Raw genomic sequence first — 23,479 nt, forward strand, 5'->3', positions numbered from 1 at the left:
AAAGAGCTTCTTTAGTCTCTCGTGCAAGCGGTGACTAATGCATGCGTCTGCCGAGCGATTCAGATGCGGCAGACAGCGCCAAGGCTGCGCTTGATTTGATGAGCTGTTGATGAGAGCGGCCCGGATCCCTGCAGAGGCTTCGGAGAGAAAACGAGCGTGAGACGCACACACGCAGCCGCTCCGGGCCTTGATCTAGCCTTCGCTTCCTCCCCGAAGAGCAGCGCTGGCCAATCTTGTGCCTGATTCCCATCCCCCCAACGTCCCCTGCCAACGGCTCAGCCAATCAAACGTCTCTCTCGTCTGCTTCATCAGCACGGCCCCGGTGCCGCTCTCCCCTCCCTCATTTTCCATCTCCTACGTGCTCGTTCTAATTATGGAGAACAAGTCACGGAGCACAGAGAGAGGGAGTGGAATCAAAGGAGCACGGGAAGATGGAGTGGAATGGAACGTCGGAATGGTGGGGGAGAAGGGCGCATTGACAGGATACAGATCAGCCTGCAGGGCTCGGGGATAAACAACGCTTCTTTCAAGTTCACAGTAAATTAGAGCGCTGCGGAACGGCGGCGAGAGCGAATCGGCCGTGTCTGTCTCACTGCAGCTGTGTTCTTCCCCTTACAGCTAGTGTGTGACGAGAGAACGGGACAGGCAGAAATAGAGCAAAAATGAGGGAACGAGAGACTAAAATGAGAGGGGGGAAAACAAGCGAGGACAAAAAGAGAGCTGCTTGTTTGAGATCAGTGAAGCACCAAAGTGATACGGCAAAAGTCCTTTGCGAATCCTCCGTTCCAAAATCTAGTGAGCTGCCTACGTAGGAAGCATTTGAGGCATCACTCCCGCTTGTTTACGCTGCCTCATAAGAAATCAAACTGTAAGGCAGCTCACCATTTTCTGAAGAAGCCAATCCCAGAATGCAATGCATCAGACAAAATGAAAAATGTTATATACATAGAAAAAACTGAAAAGAGTTAATAAAAGTACGGTAACACTTTACAATAAGGTTAATTGGTTAACATTTATTAATGTAGTAACTAACATGAACAAATCATGAGCAATAAATGTGTTACAGTATTTATTAATCTTTGTTAATGTTACTTAATAGAAATAAAGCTTTTAATTGCTTGTTCATGTTAGTTCACAATGCATTAACTAACATTAACAAGATTTTAACAAAGTATTACTAATTGTTGAAATTAACATTAACAAAGATTAATAAATGCTGTATAAGTGTAGTTCATTATTAGTTCATGTTAACTAATGTAGTTTACTAATGAACATTATTGTAAAGTATTGCTGGGAAAAGATTAATCGCGATTAATCGCATTCAAAATAAAAGTGATATTTTGCATAATATGTGTGTGTGTGTGTGTGTACTGAGTGTATAATTATGTATATTTAACCACACACACATACAAATATTCATTTAAAAAATATATTTATATTTTTTCAAATGAATATACCATATAGAATATATATAAAATATACATAAATATATATATACACACACACACATGTAAATGTTTCATAAATACATACTGGAATCTGTGTGTACTTATATATACATAATAATTAAACACAGCACTCATATATTATGCAAAAAAATCAATTTTATTTTGAATGCGATTAATCGCGATTAATCTTTTCCAAGCACTATTGTAAAGTGTTACCAAAAGTACTTTAGTATGATTAAAAAAGTACTAGTTTACCCAACAATCGTTTTACTACTTTGCCCAACAATGCCACGTTGTTAGCTTAGCAAAAAGCTTACAATACCAAATCCTGCTTTTTAGTTGGTTTATATGGAATAAAGTGATCTGGTTAGACAGTTTAAAGGAATATTCCACTTTCATGAAAATAAAAATTCTGATAATTTACTCATCCCAATGTCATCCAAGATGTTTATGTTTTTCTTTGATCAGTTGATATTTTTGAGGAAAATATTCCAGGATTTTTATCCATATAGTGGACTATAGTGGACTTTAGTGGTCTTCAACAGCTCTAAACAATCCCAACCAAGGCATAAGGGTCATATTCGCCAAAAAAAGTACTTTTTAACCACAACTTCTCGTCTTGCACTAGCAGTGTGACGCTCCAGCATGGTGTATGCGAAACTACACATATTCGTGATTGTGTAATACATAAGGTCGTGCTGGCTCGTCACATGGCCAGTGCAAGAATTATTATTTTCTTTTTTTTACAAAATGATGATTATTTTTCTAGACAAGGCCATCGGCTGGGATTGTTTAAATCCATTTGAAGCTGCATTTAAACTGTAAACTATTGAGGTCTATTAAAGTCCACTATATAGAGAAAAATCCTGAAATATTTTCCTCAAAAACAAAATTTCTTCTTGACTGAACAAAGAAATACATAAACATCTTGGATGACATGGGGGTGAGTAAATACTCAGTTTTTTATGAAAGTGGAGTAATCCTTTAAGAGGTTATGTGATGTCTAGACACCCTGAAAACCAGCACAAACAGGCTAGATTATCTTAACTCATCTTAGTTATCAGAGTTGTTTAAGACAAGTAAGAAACTCCATTTGTAAACCATCAGTGAGTAAGAAATGCCATTTGCATGACACATAAAGTTGCTGCTTATGTAGAGAATTTAAATCGACGGCTTACGTGGTGGTTGCATTTCAATTATGATGCTGGCTTAAAAGGCAGACAGCAAGCCAGCTCACTATGTTTTGGAACAAAGCCCTTATCTTTTCCTCTCCAATTCTCTCTTTCTCCTTTTTAATTTCAACCCAGATTTAGTCGTGCCCTGTCTGCCTCTTATTAATGGAGCTGAATATTCAGCTCCTGAAGGCCGTGCTGAGCTCTCATCCGCCTCCCCAGCTTTTCCTCATTAACTGCTCTAAATTCGACCTCTCTCGCTCATATAAACATTAGCTGGCTACACTGTGTGCAACTCAAAAACTCTCGGATAAAGGCCATGGAAAAAACTGAATCAAGGAGGATCTGGAATATGTTGCTTTCTGGATTTGTTACACAGCCTCTCATTTGTGCATGCATCCAGATATTTGCAATAAATACACATGCACAAACAATGGAGGTCTAAAATGCATAAAGAAACGTAATGTAGCTCCAGACACCTGAGCTATAATTGCCATGCGAATTATCACTTAGGAGTCGCGAGAAACTGAAACCCTGACAACCCTGATTGGTTACTAGCACCAGAAGAATGAGCAAAATGTCAAGTTGCACAGCTGTGAAGGGAGCATAATGTCGATGTATCAAGCCTGTATTTATAATGCATCATAAAGGGATACTTAACGCATTATAATGAATGTATTGTTGTTCCCTTGTACTCTTTCACTGTAATTTTTCGTTTTACTTTCAGTTTAATAAATTATTGAAATTATTGAAAAAGGTAGAACCGCGAGGTCTGCAAAAGACGGATTCAAACAAGGGACATAGCGCCCAAAAGCCAATTCCACAAGCCATACGTTCTACTGCTTGCACCACTAAAGCCGTTGATTTCACCAAAATGTTTTTTTTTAATTTAGTGCTCCAACCAGACATGTCTTGGTGGAGCTAGTGTAAATAGCATTTGCCAACAAAGGGCACAATTTACACATTGTAAATAGACACTCTCAGGCCAGCATGAAGGGACACAGATCATGTGAAGGACAGGCATACCGAGTTCAGTTAATAACATTCTGCTCAAAATGTCACATTTGTGCTGAGATTGTCTCTTGGGAATCAGCGTGATGGCACCAGTATTTGGTGCTGTATCAACATACAGTAAAATGGATGTGATGAGTGATGGATGGACCCTCCCCACAAATCACGAGATTCCGTAGTGACAGGTGAGGTGCATATTTTGACAAGTAAAGTAAAGTAAAGGAGCAGCCATCGAGCTTTAAAGCTTTCGAAATCTTTTTCCACCTATAGACACGGCAAAAAAGCATAATTGACTAGGAGAGACCAAAGAGCGCCCATTTACATCTGCAAGGTCCAGCACATGTTTATTTGATTCATCTCTTAAAGGAAGTGCTTGATTAAATAAACAGAGGCCAGGAAAAGCATTTCGAATTCTCTTTAATGGGAGATGATGAAAAGGCTCTAGGCGAAGCGCGAAAACCCAGCACGAGAGAAACGCAGGCCATCAATCTCGCTTTCTCTCATACACGCCGCACATCTTAATGTTTTCCCCAACTGATGTTCTGAACGCAGCCAAAGACAAAGACTCTGAAAGACTCAGGTAAAAAGAGAATAAACTGTACAGCGATTCCCGCAAGCCTGTGATACCCCTGGCACATAGAGGGAGGTTTTTTAAAAATGAAGCTGAACAACAAAGCAATATTTGTTCAGAGAGAAATATGACACAGAGGGAGACATGAATAAAATGTGTGTGCGTTTCGGCTGCAAAGACGAACCCATTTACGATAACGGCAACACAAATGCTGCCAGAGTAACAGCGTTTTACCCTTCACAGAGGTGAGCGTTGAGCAAACCGCAGGTGACAGCGGCTTTGATACGCAGATAAACAACACAGAGGCTTTTCTAATGCCCGTCTCTTTCTCAAACGCGCCAGCTGTGAGGTGAGGTCTTACACGCTTAATCCCTCTCTCTCAGAAATACACTTTATCGTGGCAGTTCAAACTACTCAACATGCATACAGAGAGGTGAAGTTCTTTTGTGCATCGATTGATACGTACTCAAAAGTGTGTATGCACTCATTTTATACGTCGAGAATTGGACACTATTGTATTTTCAACTTGATTAAATATTTGATTAGGCTTCAAAATAGTCGAAAATACCAAGACGTTACTCATAGTAAATGTGAGGTCATGTTTCGAGTTTATTTTATTTATATAGAGCTTTTTACAGTTACAGTTAGCATAGCATAACATAAAAAAACAGTAGAGTAGCATAGAATAGAACAACGTAGCGTAAAATAGAGTAGATTAACGTATTGTAACGTAGAGTACAGTATAGTGTAAAAGCATAGCGTAGATTAGTGCACCGTAGAGTACACTAGAGTAGCCTAGAGTATAGTAGAGTAGCATAGGGTAACGTAGCGCATAATAGAATAGATTAGCATATCGTAGCGTAAAGTACAGAATAGAAGACAGAATAGCATAGATTGGAGTGTGACGATATTTCGCGATTCACACTATAATACCCGTCCAATATCAATTCTGCATCGCAAGGGCAATACTATGCACAACTATTTAATGTACTACGGCTATTGATTAAGTCAAAAAATCTGAAATCACTGTTAGTTTGAGTCGTTTTTAACATGCATTTGAAAAAGCAAATATAATCATTATAAATATTCTTTAGCATCATGACAGTATCTGTAAATGTTTGAAGAACAGCGATATAAATATCCTTACACATTTCCTGGAGCTCCCTGTGTAATGGTACTTCGTCTGCGGCGCATATTGAGTTTCTGCACAAGAGCGTCATCTGGCTTTTGGATGTAGCGACATTTCACCATAATTCATTGAGAAGCATATGAATTAAGCATTACACCTAGGGATGCACCGATATGGCAATTTTGGCCGAAACCGATAACCGATAACTCTTTATATTTGGGGGGCGATAACCGACATATATATATATATATATATATATATATATATATATATATATATATATATATATATATATATATATATATATATATATATATATATATATATATATATATATATATATATATATATATATATATATAGGCCGATAAATATTCATATTATTTTCACAATGAACAACTCTCAGACCGCAACTAGCATACTCTTCTTAAGCCCACAATACGTGTCATCTTCGTGCTATGTCACAGAAAGCACCAATCAAAACTTCACATGGCCAGCAATGAGCAAGTGAAGTGGTTCAACAAACCAAAAAAATCCATCATTTATCGGCTTTCATTTATCAGCCTAATTTTGTTATCAAACCTAAAAATAAGCAGTTATCGGCCTATAACGATATGTCGGCTGATATATCGTGCATCCCTAATTACACCCGTAGCGTAGATTAGCGTAACGTAGAGTAGCCTGGAGTACAGTAAGGTAGCCAAGTGTAATGCTGTGCAGAATAGAATAGTGTAACGTAGCACAGCAAAGCAGGGCATAACATAGCGCAAAATAAAGTAGATAGCGTAACATAACGTAGCGTAGAATAGAATAAAACAGCATAGCGTAGAATAGAGTAGCATAGCATACAGTAGTGTAGGGTAGAATAGAGCAGAGTAGCATAGATTAACGTAGTGTAGTATGCAAGTAGCATAACGTTATATAAAGTAGAGTAGCATAGATAACATAATGTAGCATAAAGTAGAGTAGCCTAGCGTAACCTAGCGTAGCATATAATAGAACAGAATAGAATAGTAGAGTAGTGCAGAATAGAAATAGAATTATATGAAAACCAAAAATAAGCACAGTACACAAACTTATACCATGGGTGTTTTCTGATTGGCTGAGAAATGTTCCATGGGTGTTTAATTATTTTTCTGTAAACCACCCACCTACCCAAATGTCTTAAAAACAGAGCAATATTTGTGGTAACCGTGGTGTAAGTGGAATTATTAACTACGGTCCTTTGAATTATTTGAAAATAATGCTTTGCGTTGTGCCGCATTTGCAACTTGGGTGTGCATTACTTTCTTATAATTCAACGGCCCGTCGTCAATTATTCCTTACATATACAATAGCATACAAACTATGTGGCATGCTACTGTTTGAAACCTTTCCAATATGGAATCATGTTTAAAACTTTGCTTGTATTTTATAATAGTAGCCAGCATACAATCATGTATATTGTGCAGTAAACTGCTATTCCATTACAAACACAGCCATTCAGACAAACACAGTGCACAAGAGACACAAGAAAAAAAATGAAAAATTAAGCAAAGAATAAAGAGAAGGAAAAAAATGGTGCCAATGATTCACCGCTCCAAACGCATTGTTCTCTAATTAAACTCAGATTGGTGCTCTCTCTCTCTCTCTCTCTCTCTCTCTCTCTCTCTCTCTCTCTCTCTCTCTCTCTCTCTCTCACACACACACACACACACACACACTTTCTAATGAAGCCTCTGGAGGTAGAAAACTGTGTCATGATTTTAATGTAAGGAACATCTCAACCTCCTCTCAAAGAATCCATTATCACACACATCAGGAATGACAAATCTCCATCTGATGGCACAGGATTGCCAAATAAAGAGAGTTCAGAGCAACACCTTCAAACACAGAGAGGAAAAGAATAAGGGGACCAAAAAGCAAAGCGAAAAAGAACAAACAGCTCTGATGAACGTGCATTTGGTAGACGTTTTCATTCAAAGTAGTTTACAGTGCATTCACCATTAATATTCGACCATTTAGGCTACAGAAAAAAACTATTTAAGTTATAATTTCAGAAAAGTTAATATTATTCAGTTTTATATAAAATTAAATTTTATATTACCTATATTTATTTAGTTTTTACTCTGAAGGTTTTAGATAACATTTTTTGTTGTTGTTTAAATGGTGCGGACCACAGACAAAGACAAGAGGGTGACAATTTTTTAACTTTTTGTTTCTACATAACATTGAATATACAGTATCGCACCGTAATCATCCACACTGCAACACAGACGCACAATATAAAATCATTTACATGCAAGCTGCACAAACTATAATCTACATGTGAGATGACTGTAAAGTTCTGCCTATAGCACTTTCATTTCAAAGCTGTTTTTGATCTCAAAAGCTTCAACTTCACATGGCACGCCAGGAGCTCAATACCTCCAAGGGCAAAAGTAGCTATGCTGAATGCCACATCTTACTATCGTTCCTTACTTCAAAAATGTTGCAGAAAAAAAAATGTCAAGGTCTTTTTGCAGTCAGTAGAGTGGATTACGCCAAGCTAAGCTCACGCTGTTTTGGTGCCAGTAAAGTGGATTACATCGTGCTTTGGCAAATAAAAGACAATGAGCCGAATCCGTTTAAAAATCACGTCAGATTTTACGGGGATTGTGCGATTAGGAGCGCGACCAGGTGGAGAAGACCGAAGGGCAAATTTGCTCCAGCGTTTAATGCATACAGGATCAACATTCTTAATTATTACCAACATAAATTATTTCGTTTTAACGTGTGTAACCAAGATACACATTTCCCATGTTTTCTGTCTGTCATCAAGTTAATCCTACTTTCATTTGCCATAAATTCCATCAGAGGAATAACTCGATATGACATCAGTGCACAGTTGTGGGCCGTTAGTCGACATGTTGCTAGGAAACGCCACCATCAGCACCACGGCTTCAAAGGCAAAGCGGGGAAGTGAAGGCAGATGTGTACTGATTATGAAGCAGTCTAACTAAAGCAGTCTAAGAGATACACAGATAAAATATGTTAAAATAAGCTTATGCAAGACCTTCAGATGTGTTGAAAACCTTATCATACAAAATCGTACCAATACAAGCCTGAAAACGCAATACTTTGGTTTTTTTCCTGATGTTTTACCCTAATTTTAAAAAATCAATGCACTACAGGCCCTTACTTTCCATATGCATACCAAACACTAAGGGGTTTAAATTAATCCAGGACTAGGCCTTAAAGGGACATTCCACTTTTTTGAAAATATACTAATTTTCCTGCCCTATTTTGCCCTTGAGTTAAACATTTGATTTTTATGGTTTTGGAATCCATTCAGCCGATCTCCGGGTCTGGCGTTACCAATTTTAGCATAGCTTAGCATAATCCATTGAATCCGAATAGACCATTAACATCACGCTAAAAATGACCAAAGAGTTTCGGTATTTCTCCTATTTTAAACTTGACTCTTCTGTAGTTACATCGTGTACTAAGGCCGACAGAAAATTAAAAGTTGCGATTTTCTAGGCAGATATGGCTAGGAACTATACTCTTAAACGGCATAATAATCAAGGACTTTGCTGTTGTAACCATAGACTGTAAAAAAGATGGACGTAGTGTTCTGAAGATCGTTTTTGAAGCTTAAAGTAGGCGTGTCCTGCCATCGCCATCTTGGCCCCGCCATCATGGCTCCTCCTGCAGCCATGTTACGGCAGCAAAGTCCTTAATTATCGACCTAAAAAAATCACAACTTTGTACACGATCTAACTACAGAAGAGTCAAGATTTAAATAGGGCTGGGCAAAAAATCGACTTTTCGATTAATCGTTTTTTAAAACGTGGTCGATTCAGAATTGATTCTCAAAGAGCAGAATCGATTTTTTCTTTCATATTTATTTCTGCAAACATTGAACGAAAAATTTACATTAATCGAATTACTAGTCTTCTTCACTAGATGTCACACTCTTTTTTGTCTAGCGCATGTTACCAAGGAGCGAGAGGCAAGCCTGTCATTCATTCATTCAGTGCTTAAAATGGCGGTTTCAGGTGCTTCGTCGATTTTATTAATTACCTACTTGTAACCTGCTGTTCACTGTTCTTTTTATCAATATAATATTTGTATTAAATCTATATTCATTGAGTTGAATAGAGTATAAAAATCGGTCCGAGAACCAGAATAGAAAATTTAATTGAGAATCGAAATCGAATCGATTTGGTAGCTTGTGAATTGAAATCGAACCGTTCTGGAAAATCTGAATCGATACCCAGCCCTAGATTTAAATAGAAAAATTTTTTAAACTCTTTAACTCTAGGGGACCTGGAAAATGAGCATATTTTCAAAAAAGTAGTTTTTAAAAACAAACCTTACAAACACAATACTGGTGTGCATCTTGAGACAAAACAATGTGTTATATTTTAAGATATGTCAGTGCAAGCTGATTTCTGTTAAGACAGCTCAAACATTCATTTTAGTCTGGGACTAAACTTAAGCCCCGTCTGGGAAACTGCCCCCAAAATGTTTTCATGTCACATTTCAGTTGATCGTTACAATGTCAAAAAGCTGCAAAAAATGATTAATCAAATTGCTTATGCAAGTCAATTCAACAGTTACTGCAAGGTAGTTATTATAATTTATAAAGTTTTAAATATTTACAGTATATATTTACTACAAAATTACACCGATTACCCTCAGAATGCCTACTGGAGCTGTGTGGATTACTTCTGTGAAGAAGGATGGATGGGCTTTTTTGAGATTCAAAATCAGTAGCACCATTTCTACCAATATAAGGCTTGAAAGAGCAAGGACTAATATAACTCCAATTGTGTTTGTCTGATAGATGTAGGGCTGCAACTAACAATTATTTTCATAATTGATTAATTGGGCAATTATTTTTTCAAAATAATCGACTAATCGGATAAAAACCAATATTTACTCAATTAGATATTTCATTTACTATACCTAAATAAGGCACTAATTTAGGGTATTCATGCGTAGAAGTGAACTTTGCAAAAGCCACACACTACAGAGTTTTACTAATAAAATCTTTTTGGTTTTGATATTTTAAGCCTTAAATTTAAAAAGTTTTTAAATGTCTTTAAATGCCAAATATTAATAAACAAAACGAATTAAGTCTTCAGGGATGTGCTGAGAGGAATTTTTGCCAGACATTTATAAACTCAATTTAAAATGTTTAATTTTAGGCCGTGATGAGAGCAATATTCGTTATTAAAGACACACTATGCAGTTATTTTACCTTAATATAACAGCTTTAAAGTTATTTCGGTGGTAAACAAAGTCATAGTAGGGCGAATCATCCTCCTGTTGAAGCTCGGGGAGGACGCCGCTAGCAAAACCAGCAATGCAAGCTTGAGAGAACCGCCCCTGACAAATCTCGCGAGAATCATGACTTGCTTTACGGCAACGACGTCACACACGTTAGGCTTGTTCGACTTCGTGCGGCGCTGCAAGAACCGACCGCCGGATGATGTCAAAGTACCGCGAGAATGATCTGAGATGGCACTTTGACGTCTTCCGGGTGTCGGTTCTTGCAGCGCCGCATGAAGTCGATCAAGCCTATAACAACAACTGCACGCGCAAATTTGAGACGTGAGGCTAAAGACATAGACTATAGACTGTTAACTTGTGATTTAGCTGCAAGCATGTAAAAATGTTATAAGCCAGCAAACGCGGTAGGTTTCTTTATTATTATATGCACTCTACACTTGGAATAAACTTCTTATTATCCTATTACCATCATCTGTAGTTTAGTAGACTATGCAGTAGCCTAATATTTCTATTAAATTGTGGAACATTACCTGGTCATTATCATACTAGAGTGGGAGTAGGAAATTACGACAGTTGCAAGTATTCTCCAGCGACTCTAGGGGTCGCTGTTTGACAAAAATGCCGAAAATGCATAGAGCACCTTTAACAAAATAAATAAACCATTATGATATGAAAGTAATATACATGCGTTGTTACAGTAATAAAAACCTGGATTTTCCCCTTAGTTTAAAACAGATGCTTTGTTTGTGGTTCAATACTACAACCTAACAATTAAACATATACAAACTCACTTATATTAAAGGATGAAATTAAACCTTTATTAACCTTTGTTCATTTGCACTTTTGCTTCCGTCAGTTCTGTCAGAGTTGCCATATCTGTGTAACAAAACCAACCTAATTCACATTCAAAATGAGTCCAAAAGCATCCAAATGACTATTCACAGCCAAAATACCAACAACTAATGAACCAAATTCTTCAATCTGTAACCTGCAGAAACAGTTTAAAAGTAGCCCAATTCAGAACTCCGCCGAAAGGCAGAAGACCTGGCAACGCTGCCTTGCTTTTAAACAAGCTAGTTGAATGGCAAGAAGCAGCAGCGCTTGATAAACATGCAGTTTGTATGAAGAAACAGCGCCTGACTTTAATTATAAGTGCACAGTTTCTGCTGTATAAAGCAGACGCGTGTTCCTGCTGTCCGATGGTGGTGTGGGAGCATGTGATGTCACAGACAAACAAATTTTTATTATCAATTAGTTGTTGCAGGCCTAGAAAGATAATTGTCTCGGATGGCTTGAGGTTGAGTAAATCATGAGTAATTTTCATTTTTGACTAACTAAAAAAAAATAAAAGGATAGTTCAAGTAATATAAAAACAATGTTGATATGACTTACTGATCATAAAATTTTGTACAGTTTATGCCCCACCAAGACATCTTGAAAGTTCATTTATCCACAACGGACAGCACCAAATATTCAAACACTGTATTATTCAACGATACTAAAAAAGCCTGTTTAATTAATCTTAAAAATCTGTTTAGTTCAGACTGTGTCTAGGTCACATTGTGGTTTCTCAGCCCCACTGACCTGTTGTAGTTTTTCACTGTCTCTGGCACTTAGATAATTATCCAAACACACACACGCTCAAAGGCAGACCGGCTATTCATTATGCTGTTATTCTCTTTGTCCTTGGCAGAGTTCACTGGGCCATTGTGTCAGAATCATTTAAAAATAGTCCTGTCGGCCGCCTGAGGCTTTTAAACAACGTAACCTCAGTCATCAAACCCCTGCAGAAAAGCCATCATGACAGCACCAGAGACTGCCGCCCAACATCCCATGATGACTCTCAGATCGCTGCCAACACTAAGAGCGTTACTAAAGCTTCAGGGCTGGATTACTATTTTTAAGTAATGGAAGGAAACTGGAAACTTTTCATCTTCACATCTAAACGAATTGTCCTTCCAAAAATGTGAGTTCTGAGAACATTTGTTTACTTAAATTCTGCGTGACGATGTCTCACAGCCAAACGGGACTGATTCCTGCACGGTTCAAAAATGGAGCATGAAGTTAAAACAACTTGGTTTTGCAAGTCAATTCAACCTACCGTATTTTCCAGACTATATAGTCCAGGGGTCTCCAACCTTTTTTCAATGGAGAGCTACTTTCTAAAAAATAAAAGTGGTCGAGAGCTACTTGTGTCACGTAATACCTAAATTTAGTTAATAGATAACGATCTATTAACTCACTGTGATTTGAACTCTTTTCCCCTTTTTTTTTAAGAAGTTGCCAGTCAGTGCCAGCATTTTTTTATTTTTATATTTTTCACAAAATTTTAATACCTTCCAGAAAATGCTTTTCTTTAAACATAAACACACCATCATCAAATGAAAGAACAGATCCTTTTAAACAACAACAACAAAAAAACTTTCATGTTGTTTATTTATACTTTTTATCACCTCTTATCTATGGGTAGGATTATTCCCAAAAAACCCAAATTTTGAATAAAACAAATCATTTATTAATGATCAGATTTAGAAAGATGATCCAAACATACATAGAGTATTTACTGCTTTTGGATTCATATTAGGGAAGTGCATGTATGTCCTTTTTTCATTTCGATTAATCCATAGGTCTGAAAAACGATGACTGGATTAATTGAGGGTGGGCAATGGAAAGGGCGTCATTGTGGAAATTAAAATATTTTTATTAAAAACACTCAAATAAAACTTCATTTTGAAGAAACTATGACAGAAAAATGAACACATACTAGATTATTAATGAAATAGATGTTTTTTAACAGAAACCAACAGGAAAAGCTGCGTGATGAAGTGAAACTAAAGGGTTAATAAACACAAACTGATGCGCTTTATATACTGTATGACGCACTCTGCATAATATTAAGCCTTGATACAACAAAAATGTATTATATAACGTGCATCTGCACAAAATGCAAAACTTAAACTAAGTTACTGGACAGAAAGTTTAACTCCTGTCGTGGATGCGCATCATCAGCATGCTTTTAAACACGTCCAGTCAAAGCACAAGCTTCATAATATTAAGCAGCTTTAAGTCTTTTGCTATCATTTTAGCGATTAACGTTAGCTGTGTCATGCCGTCCTCTCACCTGTTCTCAGTCAAGATGTAATGCTCGTATGAGTCTTTGGTTTTTTTTTTGACATTTGATGTTTAAAAATGAGATAATTACCCATTGAACTTGTGACGACGACTGTATTTTCGTTTTACCAAAAGTGAATCCGAAAATCACGGCATCCTTTTTAACCATAGTGCCTTGACTCGAGGTGCGTTCGGCTTCAAAGCGTCGCGCGGATCGGCCGGTTGCCATGGCGCGGGCTTCACAGCGTTGCGCGCATCGGCTGGTTGCCGCGGCACGGATCCGTTTGTTTTTGGATCATACATGTTAAATTACTGATGTCATATGATACGCCGGTCTACAACGCGACGTCCAACACGCACCCAGTTTTAGTACCACAGGCGCTTGTAACACTAACCAGACATCCAAATGCGCCATAACCACAGAAAATAAATAAATAAATAAATAAACCCACCAGCGAGCTACCTGCAATTAAGACACGAGCTACCAGTAGCTCGCGAGCGACGTGTTGGAGACCCCTGATATAGTCTATATTCTATAAGTCGCATCAATCAAAAATGCGTCATGAAGAGGAAAAAACATATATAAGTCGCAATGGAATACACGTGGCATTATTTTAGAAAATTATTTCACAAAATTCAAGTCGAAGAACAGACATTTAATCTGGAAATTATTCAACTAAACAATAGCGCACAGAACAGCAGGCTGAATAGATGTCCGTACGTTAACGTAACATTATCAGTTATTTATACGATACACAATATTATACTGAACATAACTGGAAGGCTGAATAGGGTAAATGAACAGAACAAGCCAACGATCATCAAGTTCGCAGATTCGTCATTCCACATGACTGAATCCATTGAATGATATAAATACAGGAGCAGCATATAGCAGACTTTTGCGTCTGTAGACAGTAATGTTGTCTCTTGGTTTGTATATGTCAAAATTAATTCATACTTACTTACAAGTCGCACCTGACTATAAGTCGCAAGACAAGCCAAACTATAAAAAAGTGTGACTTATAGTCCGAAAATTAGGTGCTATATTAAGCTTTGACTTGTGATAACTTAAAAAAACAAGTTGAAATTGTTTAACTTAATTTGTTACGTACATAAAAATAAGGGGTGTCACAGTAAATCTATATGGATCGATGCATTGATGCAAGAAACACAGAAAATAGGCTTCTTTTCCAGCTCCCCTAGAGTGAAACATTTGATTTTTATCCATTCAGCCGATATCCGGGTCTAGCGGTACCACTTTTAGCACTTTTAACTGTTATGTGAGACAGAGCTTATGATAAATTTGTTGTGGTCAATTCTTATTTTGTGGCAGGCTGAGAAATAAATGAATGTATGGGAAACACTGCATTCCAACGATGCCCCCTTTGTTGCTTGCTCCCACTTGTATGATGTCACAACAGTAGGAGTGGCAAATATAATGACACGCCTATAATCCCTCCCACTCTGAAGTGCTACTAAACTCAATGGAAAAGCTAACCGCGCCAAAGTAAAGTGAGCGGACACGACTCGACCCGTGGGGTACTATGCAATAAAAAAGCGCCATTAAGAAAAGTCCCGCCAGTAAGTGGCCATCTTTGCAATACTTCCAGAATCAAGTCCTGTCTATTTAAATGGGGAAATACAGATATACAGTGAGAGACTGTGAGAGACATAATCCAGAAATCACAATGTATGATTTTTTAACTATTTATTTTTCTGATACAGCTGCAAATAAGTTTTTGAACACCTGAGAAAGTCAATGTTAATATTTGGAACAGTAACCTTTGTTTGCAATTACAGAGGTGAAACGTTTCCTGTAGTTTTTCACCAGGTTTGCACACACTGCAGGAGGGATTTTGGCCCACTCCTCCACACAGATCTTCTCTAGATCAGTCAGGTTTCTGGCTTGTCGCTGAGAAACACAGAGTTTGAGCTCCCTCCAAAGATTCTCTATTGGGTTTAGGTCTGGAGACTGGCTAGGCAACACCAGAACCTTGATATGCTTCTTACAGAGCCACTCCTTGGTTATCCTGGCTGTGTGCTTCGGGTCATTGTCATGTTGGAAGACCCAGCCTCGACCCATCTTCAATGCTCCAACTGAGAGAAGGAGGTTGTTTCCCAAACTCGGTCGTCCTCTTCTTAACTCTTTCACCGCCAGCGTTTTTAAAAAAAGTTGCCAGCCAGCGCCAGCGTTTTCATGATTTTCACCAAAGTTTAATGCTTTCCAGAAAATGTTCTTCTTTAAATATATAAACATACAATATACCAAATGAAAGAACAGACCCTCTGCTTTCAAACAAAAAAAACGTTTCATCCTACCTGCAGTGGTTCTTTTGTAATCAGCTTTTGAATATGGGTAGGTTTCTGCAGAAACGCCATATTTTGAGCAAAAAGCAGAGATAATTCCATTTTTGTGACAGACTTTTCATAGAGATCCCATTCAGAGCGATCTTTAAACAGACACGGACATGCAGCCGCTTGCCATAGGGCAATACTTCCGGGTTAAAAAATTTGCGTAAGGGCGCCACCTGGTGGATAATAGCGGTATTGCAGAAAGACGGAAAATCTCGTCATTGGCGGGGAAGCGTTTTCTCTTAATTGACGAGATATCTCGTCAATGGCGGTGAAAGAGTTAATACAGTGTATTCACCCTGTCCCATGTGCAGAAAAACACCCCCAAAGCATGATGCTACCACCCCCATGCTTCACAATAGGGATGGTGTTCTTGGGATGGTACTCATCATTCTTCTTCCTCCAAACACGTTTAGTGGAATTATGACCAAAAAGTTTTATTTTGGTCTCATCTGACCACATGACTTTCTCCCATGACTCCTCTGGATCATCCAAATGGTCAATGGCAAACTAAGACGGGTCTGGACATGTGCTGGTTTAAGCAGGGGAACCTTCCGTGCCATGCATGATTTCAAACCATGACGTCTTTTTGTATTACCAACAGTAACCTTGGAAACGGTGGTCCCAGCTCTTTTCAGGTCATTGACCAGCTCCTCCCGTGTAGTTCTGGGTTGATTTTTCACCTTTCTTAGGATCATTGAGACCCCACGAGGTGAGATCTTGCATGGAGCCCCAGTCCGAGGGAGATTGACCGTCATGTTTAGCTTCTTCCATTTTCTAATGATTGCTCCAGCAGTGGACCTTTTTTTACCAAGCTGCTTGGCAATTTCCCCGTAGCCCTTTCCAGCCTTGTGGAGGTGAACAATTTTGTCTCTAGTGTCTTTGGACAGCTCTTTGGTCTTGGCCATGTTAGTAGTTGGATTCTTACTGATTGTATGGGGTGGACAGGTGTCTTTATGCAGCTAACAACCTCATCTAATTTAGGATAATAAATGGAGTGGAGGTGGACATTTTAAAGGCAGACTATCAGGTCTTTGAGGGTCAGAATTCTAGCTGATAGACAGGTGTTCAAATACTTATTTGCAGCTGTATCATACAAATAAATAGTTTTTAAAAATCAAGCATTGTGATTTCTGGATTTTTTTTTAGATTATGTCTCTCACAGTGGACATGCACCTACAGGTTGTTCAAATACTTATTTTCCTCACTGTATAATGAAACAACATATTTCTGACCAACAATTAAACTTGATATTAACTGTACTGTAGTGTTTCTTAAGCACAAATTGCATTAAAAGATTTGTCCATCTTTGTCAATTGATGGTTGGTTCTTTAAACTTGAAGGCCATTTATAATAATACCAGTGCTTTATCCTGTCATATCTATTATCTTTGGTGAAAAAGAGCGGAAAAACATTTAGTGTGCGTTGAATAACTGTGAAAAGAAGGTCATGCAGGTTTATTTTGAGAGAATGACATTAAGGTCTTTGCGAGCACTTCAGTCCAACAGACAGATGTTTCCATTTGAGTCAATCACAACAGATAAATGATCTGAGTTGGTGTCTAATGGGTAATCTCACGAGATATCTTCATTGGAAGATCCACATATATACACACAGACAGATACCGTGTATATATACCACACATGATTATCTCTTTTGCAATCTATAAAACAGTACCAAAGATGTCAATTTCATGATACCCTCACAACACAAGACAATAAATAATAATCCAGATCTTCCATCAGTATTGTAGTCGAGTCAAAACCAAGACCAGAGATCAAGTGTCGATCAAGTCTTGACTCGGACTTGAGTTGGACATGACTACAACATTGCTTTCCATGCTGTTGCATGCAACATAACCCACCAACTTCCTGTTGGTTAAAGTAACTACAGAGAATCATGGGTGAGGTGTCTTTCTGCGGAACCTGCAGCACATTACGAGAACCTGTCCAAAAATACTTGTCCTCATTTGATTCGTTTATAATTTCTGTGCCACTAATGGGACCAAAGTACAAAAATAATTGTCCTTTTCCAAACTGGTTCTCCAAGCACTCAGAACAGATGTGCTAGTCTCACCGGTAAGCTGGATGGACGGTCCTGTTGAGTAAGACCCATGTCATCGTGGTTAGGTTTTCCTGGTTGACCCCTGCTGCCGTACCCCTCCTGCAGCGCATCCTATGTAGAAAACAAAGACGCTTATAACAAAGCAAAAGTAGAAACCCTTCAGCTTCTAAAGGGAGTTGTATAGCACAGAAGGGCTGCGTCATGATTTCTCGCAGTGTAAACTATCAGGCCTTGACTCAGATGGGAATCAAGTAATTAGACAGTCTCAGACAGCGTAATGGTAACACCATCCCATCATTTCACCTCGTTCAGAGGATCTGTGATTCACACCAGCAGAAATGCAGTGGCACGTCTGAAGCCTAAAACAATGTGCACTTATATCAAGCGTAAAATTACACACGGGGTGAATGACAAAACCAAACAAAGACTGATTAAAGGGGACAGAGAATGAAAAACCATTTTTACCTTGTCTTTGTTGAATAATGGTAGTCTACCCGCATTCACAAATATACAAAAAGTGCTAGACATGCTAAACATCTCAGTCTCATAGAAATTCCTCTTTTAGAAATGTCAGCCAGAAAACATCCCAATCTGAAAAACTGATGCTTATGACCTCACAGGCATCTCACTGCCCCTCCACTTTAAAATAATTGGCTACATTTTTTGAGTGGCAGCAAAGTCAGCCAATCAGTAATGAGATCAAGTTAAGCCAGTAGGGGGAGCCTAACAGGTGCAAAACCACTTGTTTAAAATCCCCCACCCTAATAGAGCTATCTGAGAGAGGTTTTTAGGAAGCTTCTAAGGCATTACAGACCCAAACAAAAAATTTTTTTGTCTACATGTCACATCACAGAACAAGGATAAATACCCTGTTCAATCATTCTACGTCACCTTCAAAGAAACAATTCACCCAAAAATGATTTATTCACTCTCTGACTGACTTGTTGTTTCTATAACTTAACTGGTAAAGCATTACGTGAGCAGTGCAAAGGTATGGGTTAAATTCCCATGGAACATACATAACAAAATATGAAGATCTTACATGCAAAAACTGCTCCACCTCCATCAAAAATTAGATAATGATATTAAACAAACGCTCTTGGCACGTATAATATGTTCATCAAATATTTCTGCTTATTCCCAGCCACAGGTCATTCAGAAATACGTTTTGTTGGCAGAAAACGTTAAATGGCACAACGATTTTTTTGCAAAGTCCACTAAGTGCATGGAAGACCAATGCACAACCATGTTTCACATTCAAACTTAGGTTCTTTGTGAGTACTTGGACCTGAATACAAGCTGAATATGGCAGTCACACGTATCACAGCGCCCCCTAATGTGTGCTTCATTTTCTTCAATTTAACACTTTGACTTTTACATCATTTGCAATGTTTCTAGCTGCATTTTTTGTGATTTTGCAACAGTTTAACATGTCTTGTCCAAAGAAGTGGATTTTTTTGCCAAAAAAAGCTTTCACGCACTTACAGCGTTTGCAGCGAAAGACAGTCAAATTTGTTAAAAACCTATAAATGACTAAAGTGACATTTGTGAAAATAAGGCATTACAATTACTGACTATAACCATTGGTATTAAAGTGAAATTATTAAACCGAAACATAAGAACCATAATAATAAAAGATGTTAAGAGGGTTTCAGGGTTCCCACCACTTAGTTAACTTCAAATTCAAGGACCTTTCAAGGACTTTCCAGGTCTAATACCCTCAAATTCAAGGACTAAATGTGGGGACACGTTTTAAGTGAGAGCAAGGTTACATTGTGTTACCTTTTTAGATACATTGTTACAGTACCCTTTTGAGGGAACTTAAGCTGCATCACCACGGTGACACTTTGGGGACGCCTCCAGGGGTATGTGCGTCTGAATGTGTGAATCAAATTAAACCAATGGTGAGGCTTAACGACAAAGACAGGGTGATGCGAGAGCCAGGAAGTATATCGCTATCTGAAAAAATGCCAAAGATGGTGTTACAGTGACGCAGGAAGAATGGCAAGGGAGACGCAGCGTCTCATTCCCTTCTCAGGGAACAACAGTTACATACGTAACCCGAGACGTTTTCATGTGTCAAACACAACTATGCAAAAAAGCATTTTGGTATGAATCAACATTCACCTTCAGTCAAGAGCAGAGAGGGATTCTCTCGTTAATATTATTGACAAATGAATAAGGTTACTGTAGCTTTAAGACACGAGAGAGATCTTTGCTTTCGTGAGAATGACTTGTGGGGATACCAGGATGTGTCTGTGCGTCGGGTGTACCTGGACAAGAGCAGTTGCAAGTAAAATAAAAGTTTAAACTGTCAAAATGCATGAAAATAACAAACTTTCGGCATGAAAATGCAATGTCCGCGATAGATGTATACGTGTATATGCTGTTTGATGGGGATGTGAAGACGTGCCGCGCTGCATGTTTGGACTGGAGTGCGCCATCCTAAAAAATACACAGATCTTTGAAAAGGGCAGAGAGAAAAATCTAAATCTGTACGTCATACATGAGCAACAGGTTGTAAAAATGCTCACACTGCGTAAAAATGATCTCAAATTGTGCCCGCATTCAGGAGCCCTATGATGACAAAAATAAATAGAAAAATCGGTTCATGAGATCTGCAAATTTAGCGAGTACAGATCGAGCCCATCTACCTAACTATGGCTGATCGATCCCTATATATCATGAGTCCTGTCAACAAGTATGAATATTATAACACATAATATTAAAGTATATTGATGAAATTGAGCTTTTTTGATAAAAATAAAAATGATGATAAAATAATTTAAAGTATTAAACATTTTAAATCATCTTTTTCAGTGTTACACAAAAGATAAAGTCATACAGGATTATGAGCACTTAACTCTTTCCCCGCCATTGACGAGATATCTCGTCAATTAAGAGAAAACGCTTCCCCGCCAATGACGAGATTTTCCGTCTTTCCGCAATACCGCTATTATCCACCCTTCCGCAACTTTTTAAAACCGGAAGTATTGCCCTATGGCAAGCGGCTGCATGTCCGTGTCTGTTTTAAAGATCGCTCTGAATGGGATCTCTATGAAAAGTCCGTCACAAAAATTGAATTATTTTTGCTTTTTGCTTAAAATATGGTGTTTTTGCAAAAACCTACCCATATTCAAAAGCTGATTGCAAAAGAACCACTAAAGGTAGGATGAAACGGTTTTTTTTTGTTTGAAAGCAGAGGGTCTGTTCTTTCATTTGGTATATTGTATGTTTATTTATTTAAAGAAGAACATTTTCTGGAAGGCATTAAACTTTGGTGAAAATCATGAAAAACGCTGGCGCTTGCTGGCAACTTTTTTTAAAAACGCTGGCGGTGAAAGAGTTAAGGGTTAAGTACATATGACCAAATTGTAATTTTCAGAACAAACTACTCCTCTTAAGTATTTTTTTAAACGAAAGGTTTTTGTTGGGTTAAGGCGGCACCGTGGATATCGAACCAAAGGGGAAATTAATTACAGCATCCTTTCAATAAAAGTGGATACTCGACTTCCCTCGGCAAATACGCTTAAGAAAGGAAAACAAGCTTGGGGGGGAAGAGTTTGAAAGTGTGCCAGCTAAGGTCGCCCTGCCGGTAATTCCCTCATGTACACAAACATTACCAACTCCCTCTCCGCTTACTTCATCCAACAGTGCACGGGGAAAAAAAAGGGGGGCATTCCCGCGGCAGACGGCCCGGGTTTGTGTATGCGTGTTGACTCTGGGTCATGGCCAGGCCACACACACACACACACACACACACACACACACATATAGACGTCTGTTTACAGTTGGGCCGTTACATCACAGCTCAAGCATGTGCTGAATCAGAGTAACAGCTGTTCTGCTGCGATAACGGCCAGCGAGACCTCTGAGATTCCCAGCGTCACTGCTAAACTATGCCATACCTCCCCTGCTGAGTGTGACATGGCTTTTCTCTCAAATACCCCAGATTCAATTTAACTGTGCCTGTAATGTCACTCAGCGTGTGAACAGATATGTGGAAAGAGCTTGGGTTGAAAAAAAATCCCAGCTTCAGCATTTCCATTTTCTCTTCAGTGCTGAATGAACTCTAGGGATGTCCATGGTACTTGTTTGTTTTGATTTGATTATGAATGTTGATAGCAAAAGTGAACCGAAAAAACGATTTATAATTATAACCTATCGTCGCTGACGCTGCCCGATGAAACTCACGTATGTCCAAAACGGTTACATTTCAGGAAGTGAAAAAACACAGTATTTCAAAAGCAGTTGAATGAAGCGTTGTCATTCTTGGTACGGCATCTTTACTGTAACCATATTCTTGCCACTATAATGATATAATCCACATTTGACCAAAATTTTGTTTAAATGGACATCAACTATAAAATGGATATATACCAAATGGATATACGTGAAAATCAGATGACATGATTTCACAACTTTTCATTGGCCATTTAGATATGTGAAGCATACTGTATACGGAAATGAACCATCCGTCGAAAAATCTAAAAATCGGCAAAATGAACATACATAGTTTTCATCGGACAGCGACGCTATAAAGACTTTATTAATATGTAAAATAAAACTTTGGTGCAGATACACAGATGCTTGCAACAACATGTAAAGCTTTTGTGATACAAGGGTTCAAGTTCAGTCTTATGTCTATTTCTACTAATTCTCTTGTCTCTCTTTACTGTATTTATCTATTATAGACCATTTCAAAAGATGTAAACAATACTGGTCCAGAAGCACTTCCTGTTTCAGTTTGTGACTGTTTTTTTTTTATTTCACACATATATCATTATCTTTAAGATGTTTGTTTAACTTTTTGACTCAGTTCTATGTGTTCTGTTGGTTGTATTTTATCCCAACTTTTATTTAGTGTTAAAAAACTGAAACAGGAAGTGCTTCTGGACCAGTGTTGTTTACATCTTTTGAAATGGTCTATAAGTCTGGTCCGGTAAGCCAACTAGTGGATAAAAAAGATCAACCCAACCCAGTAGTTTTAGTAAACCATTCTCTGCAAGCATGTGAAAATATAGCTCATTGGAATTTGGCTCCCCTTGTGATGTCAGAAGGGGATCTTATTATTTCACCCCTTAATCTGCACTATCCAATAACGGCACTGCCATTTAGTGCAGCCAGAGAGAGAAAAAAATAAAGGGGTATTTTGAGCTTAATCTTCACATACACAATCTGAGGACACCAAGTTTTATTTTACATATTACTAAAGTCTTGTGAAATCTCCTGTTTAAATGTCAATATACAAATTAGTATATATGATATATAAATAATACGGAGTTCTAATCTTTCGGGATGTGCTGGTAAGAAAGTGTTCCCACCGATTTTTAAACTTTCAACTTTTGATACTTTGATAAGT

General features: G+C 38.1%; 1 protein-coding gene across 6 annotated transcripts in view; it reads right to left on the reverse strand.

Moving 5' to 3' along the window:
- arid1b (AT-rich interactive domain 1B) overlaps nt 1-23,479 on the reverse strand; it is a 104,545-nt gene that overhangs the window by 47,536 nt on the left and 33,530 nt on the right. For all 6 annotated transcript variants that reach the window (XM_065268772.2, XM_065268771.2, XM_065268769.1 and 3 more), the window contains one exon: nt 18,130-18,228. In XM_065268772.2, the coding sequence (XP_065124844.1) occupies nt 18,130-18,228 (99 nt within the window). The remainder of the gene's footprint in view (nt 1-18,129; nt 18,229-23,479) is intronic.

This window comes from Paramisgurnus dabryanus, chromosome 12 (genome assembly GCF_030506205.2).
Source record: "Paramisgurnus dabryanus chromosome 12, PD_genome_1.1, whole genome shotgun sequence".
In the NCBI taxonomy this organism is placed as follows: Eukaryota; Metazoa; Chordata; class Actinopteri; order Cypriniformes; family Cobitidae; genus Paramisgurnus; species Paramisgurnus dabryanus.